Below are 6,733 nucleotides of genomic sequence, written 5' to 3'. Positions count from 1 at the left end.
TATTATGCCTATATAAAAATAGCATAGACTACACAATGTTCACATTTCACATTGGCCAACGGTATTCATTTCTATTCGAAGAAAAACAATTTTAATTTAACACTAGAAAGAAATACCATCTGGCGGTGAATTTAAATTTCATGAAAACAAAAACATCAAGACCAATCTACAAAAAGACCCCATGCATGACAAGGCTCAAGAGAAATAAATGTGTTGTTGCATGCCTACCTCTGGATATTGGTTTGTTGCCGCTGGACATTGAAAAGCGACGCGATCTTGGAAGACTCCAGCAAACTGCTTCCGAGGACCACAGCATTTATTTCAACGCTAACTCTGTCACTGTTTACTGAGCCACAAAGCAAAGATGTCACTGCCTTGCTAGTTTTGAAGAAGAAAAAAATGTTTACACTGATAATACCGATTGGTTTTTTTATCAGCAAGAAAGACAATTAAAATGTTTGTGTAAATGTATCTACCAAGACTAATAGGCCTATAGCCTAATATTTAGTACATATTGCAAATGTGACCTTCAGTTGTTTATTGTAAACGTGTGTTTTGTTTGCAGATGATTGTCCCATGTATTGTGCCCGATCATTTCTGATTATGAGTCGTTCATATGAGGGGATACTGTTGTCCTAAAGTGTGTCAGGACAGATGGAAAAATATGGACAGTTCGGATAGGCCTTCAGACGTCACCTTCTAGAGATTATAGACCATTTGCACAGAGGGTTTTCTTTATTATTATTTTTTGTACATTTGAAAGGGGTAAAGGATAACAAAAACACGGTACATTTTAATATTAGTTTGTTGTTGAGTAAAAACATGTTTTAAAGGTTTATCGGCTGCCGTTTTTTCATGTAAACGTGGCCTACGTTGACGTTCCCTCGGTGAAAGCAGCATGGGCTACCATCCCATCGCGAAGTTGTTGATGTATTTAGAAAAGGCTATGACATCTTATCAGTTAGGATCTGTTGTGAGTCACGTGTTAAGTGGTTTAAGAGTAACCCCATGACAGGGTAGGCATGTGGGACTAAAATCGGAGTAATTAATCACCGTCACTTTCATGGTGCATTGTTCTTTCTCCCTCCCGTGCACTTATCTATTTTGCAGGTGATAAAAGTGATAATGAAACAATTGGTGGCAGGTAGCCTGGTGGTTAGAGCGTCGGGCCATACCCAAAGGTCGCTGGTTCGAATACTCAAGCCGACCAGGTGAAAAGTCTGTCGATGTGCCTTTGAGCAAGGCACTTAACCCTAATTTGCTCCAGGGGCGCTGTACTACGTCTGACCCTGTAAAACAACACATTTCAGTGCACCTATCTGGTATTCGTGACAATAAATATATATCTTTAAATGCCATGCTTCATTTGCGAAATAGTTGGTGCTCGGTGGGGTTCAGGAAGGATTGGTGGGGATGTGACATATCAACGGGAAATCATTCGGGAATTGTCAGATTGTGCAGAGGAAAACGTCCCTTCGTTGTATACAATGCCATGTTAATAATAGACTAACCGAACCCGTTTTATAAATAATAATAATAATTGTATTTATGTTAGGTTTAATACAATGAATAAAGCATTGTTAGCCTATTACATTTTTTGGGGTGTGGTGGTCTTCGTTTCGTTTCTTGGCGAAAATTGCAACCTTTAATCCTAAATGTGCATTTGGATATATTGTCTTATTGAATAGTATATAGGCCTATAGTGTAGGCCTATAAGTAGGCCTATAAATACAGACATATTTCTTTATTCATTGATGCTGCTTATCTTTCATTGTTTTATATTTGACCTAACTGCTAGTCTTTCTTAAATAAAGGTGTTAGATATTTAAAAATGTTTTCATCATGGTTAGCCTATTGCATAATTAACCTTAACCTTAAGCTGTTACCATATAATAATGCAGACAGAATAGTAATATCAAATAATACTTTAATATAGATTTTCGCTTGCTACATGAATACACATTAACAACGTATAGCCTAAGTTAAAAGGGATACACAAACGATATTAGCACAGAGCACGTCTCACAATTTGTAACATACCGAGGTGCCTGTGAATCCCACAGTTACGCCTTCAATGAATGTAAGTGTCTGTATGAAATAATGTCGTCACATATCAACATACTCTGAACGAACATGACACTGAATCAGTCTCTTCCATGTCCAATGTCCAGAAAAGGTGATCCATAAAACCCCCCAAAAAACTACCAATTTACAAATGTACACATTTTAATTGTTAGAAAAAGTTAATTGAATGCAGATTCAAATTCAAGACGGGTTCACGATTGGCCTCGAATACACACCTTGGTAGTAGGAAGTGTCTGTGGGTGTAGAAGCAACATCTAAGCCCGTTTTAGTTGACATTGAGCCCATGGACAGCGGCCCTGTCATCGGTGAACCATAGCCGTACTGCATCATCTGTTCATACGTTTTTAGGTCCATTTTGTGGTGATGCTGCTGTTCCGACGACATTAGATTGTTGATGGAGAAGGGGTGATTGAATGAATAGTGGTGCTCCGGCTTCAGGTGCGCTTCGTGCACGAGCACCGAGTGATGCTGAGACAGGAGATGGTGAGTCTGTGGGATAGGAGAGAGCGCGTGCTCCGCGGGGCTCATTACCTGCTGCCGGGGTTTCGGGTTAGATACTGGCCGCTTGACGTCTTTTACGGACGGGGTAGGGTGGGGTGATTCGTTACCGTTACAGCTCTCTGGGCTGCTGTTAGAGCCGCCCTCGGAAGTTTTCTTCCCGGTCTCCCTGCCGAGGTCTTTCTCGCACCTGAACCGCTTTTGCCTCCGGAGATAGCAGCCGTTCTCAAACATATTCCCTGAGTCCGGGTGAAGGGTCCAGAAAGATCCTTTGCCCGGCTTATCCGGGGACCTGGGCACTTTGAGGAAGCAGTCGTTGAAGGATAGAGAGTGGCGGATAGAGTTTTGCCAGCGCTGCTGGTTCTGTCTGTAGAAGGGGAAGAGGTCCTGGATCCATTGGTATAGCTCATTCAACGTCAGCATCTTTGTGGTAGACTGCTGTAAAGCCATGGTGATGAGAGAAATGTAGGAATATGGGGGCTTGGCGTGCGTATAGCTTCTCCTGTATGTTTTGGGGTCCCTTGACCTTATGTTGGACTGTCCATACATGGGGCTCATAACGCTCATATTATTATAGGAGGTCAGGGCATTCATCGATGGAGACTGGGTGTTTATGGGGCTCATGTTCGGGTTCAGCGCCGCGCTCATGCCCGCCATCCCTGCTCCCATACTGTGCATGGTCCCGGAGCCCGGTGACATCGCGGCCATGGAGTGGTTCACACCCGTGTTGACGTATGACATGTTCATGGGGCTGCCTGACATGTTGCTGGTTGAAGTCATTCCAGGCATGCTCATATAGCTGCTCATCGAGTTCATTCCCAGACCGGTGTGTTGTGTCATGTTCCCAACTGAGGTATAGCACTGTAGAGAAAAGAGTGCACAACGTCAATAATATCTTTAAAAATGTGAATAAAGTAGACACTATATAAATCACCTCGAAATAATTATACCTACAGAAATTCGTTTTTTTCAGTTGGCCAAATATCCAATCTTAATTTGTAACTTCAAACAATTACGTTCAAACAGTGAATAAGTGCATATAGACCTACATCCTAAAGAATATTCTAACGCTATTTTATTCGCAAAACGAAAGCGATTGAAAAAGGGGGAAGAATTAGTCAACGAATGTAGCCTAATGAGGCGAAGGGCTCATTGTAGTCTCCGTAATAGCCTAATTCGATACATAGTCAAAAGGCAAATTATGTGCTACGATGAAATAATAAGAGATACATTTCAGTTTCAATTCGATTTTCAAAATAATAAAGATTCAAGTAATATATTTCGTAAATGTTCTTTCCAACCTCACTAGACATTGGTCAGGAGAGCGAAGAGATCCGGCAGGATTTCTATGGTGCCTCAAGTCAATATTTGATCACAAAGTTAATATTATCTCAAGGATAATATTGAGTTGTATAGACAGCAAAATGCATATATATATATATATATATAAACTCTACCCACCTCGGGCTCTCCGTAGTAAGCGCTCCAGTCTGAATGCTCGTGTCCTTCCATTTTAACAGCGCTTAGCATTGTGGACCGTCCAAAACCAATTTCCGTCAACAGCCTCTCTCAGTCCCAGCAGAAGATTAAGTGAAAAAAAAACTGCCCTAAAACCGATAGGGGACCACAGGCAACCCAGGTCGTTTAGTCTGCGTGCTGCCTGGGGACTGGTTCATGGGTATCTTTCTGCCCGGAGTGCCTTCAGACGCAGTAAAGCGAATGACGATGACAAGAGTTGTAATGACGTTAGCTCCTCGTCGTGCTGTGGTATAGCAGCATGTGTCGCGTTGGCGTTCGAGCCTCCAACCCTCACTCTTTCAATTCCCTATTTGAATAATCTGCTCACACCTAGGTACGAGACTCCTCCGTTTGGCCCTCTGTTGTACACCTGCGCTGTCTGAAAAGGGCAAACCCATTCGATCCAATATGTCAAATGTGATTGTTTTCCACCAGAAAAAAAAAAAAGACAAGGAATTTTGAATTCTAAGAAGGCTTATAGGAATGTGCTTTGGCGTCTTCTGACCGAGTATTGTCATTTCTCTCAAGGAGTGTGGTCCTCGCCTAACTTCATTTGCATTCCTGTCACATTTTACAGTTTCAGCATGCAATCAAAACATTTTGTCTAAATAAACAAGCAATTTCCTAACCAGTTACTTCACCAAACCACAATGCTACATCGATATAATAAAAAGGCATATTGATATGGAGATATTATGGGTGACTATAAAACACCACTTTTAATAGTATTTTAGGCCGTATTGAATAACGATTGACGACTGTAACATGGGAATGTTTTTATTTGAGCAATAAGTCCAGGGGTCCATGCATCGATTAAATTCTGGAGTGAGGGGGCGATAAGGGTAGTCTAGTCTACCCAGTGGTGATGACAGAAATGCACAACTTCGTAGAACGTTGTGTGCAGCATTTCGAATTTCGAAACATCGCAAACAAATGTTCAGGGTCAACTCAACTCGAGGGACGCTGTAAGATTTTGGGTCGTTATCATTAACATATAGGCCTAATATTGTGCATAATTGTCTCTTGAATTCTAAGTGTTAACGCAAGTAATGCAATTATATCATATTTATTTTATTATACCTCCGTTGTGTATTACAAAATACTTCAGTGGACAACAAACGATTGATCCATCTGCAATGTGAGCTCTGAAGTACACTGAGTGAACAAAACATTAGGAACACCTTCCTAATGTTGACTTGCACCCCACCTTTGCCCTCAAAACAGTCTCAATTCGTCGGGGCATGGACTACAATGTGTCGAAAGCGTTCCACAGCGATGCTGGCCCATGTTGACTCCAATGCTTCTCACAGTTGTGTCAAGTTGGCTGGATGTCCTTAGTGGACCATTGTTGATACGCACGGGAAACTGTTGAGCGTGAAAAACCCAGCAGCGTTGAAGTTATTGACACACTCAAGCTGGTGCGCCTGGCACCTACTACCATACCCCGTTGAAAGGCACTTACATCTTTTGTCTTGCCCATTCACCCTCTGAATGGCACACATACACAATCCATGTCTCAATTGTCTTAAGGCTTAAAAAAATCCTTCTTTAACCTGTCTCCTCCCCTTCATCTACACTGATTGAAGTGAATTTAACAGGTGACATCAATAAGGATCATATCTTTCACCTGGATCCCCCTGGCCAGTCTTTGTCATGGAAAGAGCAGGTGTTCCTAATGTTTCGTGCACTCAGTGCGCCTGGCACCTACTACCTACCATACCCCGTTGAAAGGCGCTTACTGTCAACAGAACCTCCATTTCAGACAATATCAAACAAATATTTTCACATGATCTAGGCCTATTTTAATTTCCCCTGATGTAGTTAGTGGCTGTCTGGAGAATAGAGATTATTCAAACATAACACTGTGTCTATACTAATGTGTCGGAACCATCATTTTATTGACTTTTGCGAAGGCCTTGCAGCCTTGCTGCCCTATGTTTGATATGCTGGTTTCAAGAGAAGCAAAGTTTATCTAACGTGTTTGATCACTAGAGCTGGAATGGATATCCACAGCAATCGCTGATAATCCTAGCTACGGAAAACAAGGATACTATTGAGGTGATATTAATGGAGCAGTTTAACTGGTGATGTATTTGCCAAATACACACTATAGTACACGCGCACAGGCCAGCGATGGAATCTTTAAATGATGGTGTTGGAAGAATGTTACATCTGATATTTAATTGTGATAACTTCCTTAATCTACTATTCATAGTCATTCTGATAATAATGTCACGAAAAAGTGCACAATTGTTAGAATGTATTGTAAGCCATAGCCTACATAACAGATTCATGAGAAGTATACCAACATTTGTAATGCTTATGTCAACGAATTATGAATGCGGTTATATATATATATATGTGTGTGTGTGTGTGTGTGTGTGTGTGTGTGTGTGTGTGTGTGTGTGTGTGTAGCTTATGAATGTGTTATAAAGTCATTAGGATACCCTTCTATTAAGGGTACTGTTTACCCTGTCATCAATGACAATTTGTGATAATGATTTAGTGCTGCCACATAGGTAGTTAACAGGTAAACATTAATCGTGTTTGACCTCACACTCTCTTAAGGGGTTCTGTTGACTGTTAGGTGAACCAGTGTCTTCTCACAAGCACTGATACAGTACTATCTAGT

General features: G+C 41.3%; 1 protein-coding gene across 1 annotated transcript; it reads right to left on the bottom strand.

The window, feature by feature from the left end:
• Window positions 1-1,910: 1,910 nt before the first annotated feature.
• Window positions 1,911-4,802, bottom strand: LOC106607676 (forkhead box protein A2). Its single transcript, XM_014204877.2, has 2 exons — window positions 4,045-4,802; window positions 1,911-3,444 (listed from the first exon to the last, which is right to left on the bottom strand). The coding sequence occupies exons 1-2, from the start codon at window positions 4,111-4,113 to the stop codon at window positions 2,266-2,268; spliced, it is 1,248 nt and encodes a 415-aa protein (XP_014060352.1). The 5' UTR covers window positions 4,114-4,802; the 3' UTR covers window positions 1,911-2,265.
• Between the last annotated feature and the right edge of the window lie 1,931 nt (window positions 4,803-6,733).

Source organism: Salmo salar, chromosome ssa06, assembly GCF_905237065.1.
Source record: "Salmo salar chromosome ssa06, Ssal_v3.1, whole genome shotgun sequence".
NCBI lineage: Eukaryota > Metazoa > Chordata > Actinopteri > Salmoniformes > Salmonidae > Salmo > Salmo salar.
This window is presented reverse-complemented; position numbering and strand designations above follow the sequence as displayed.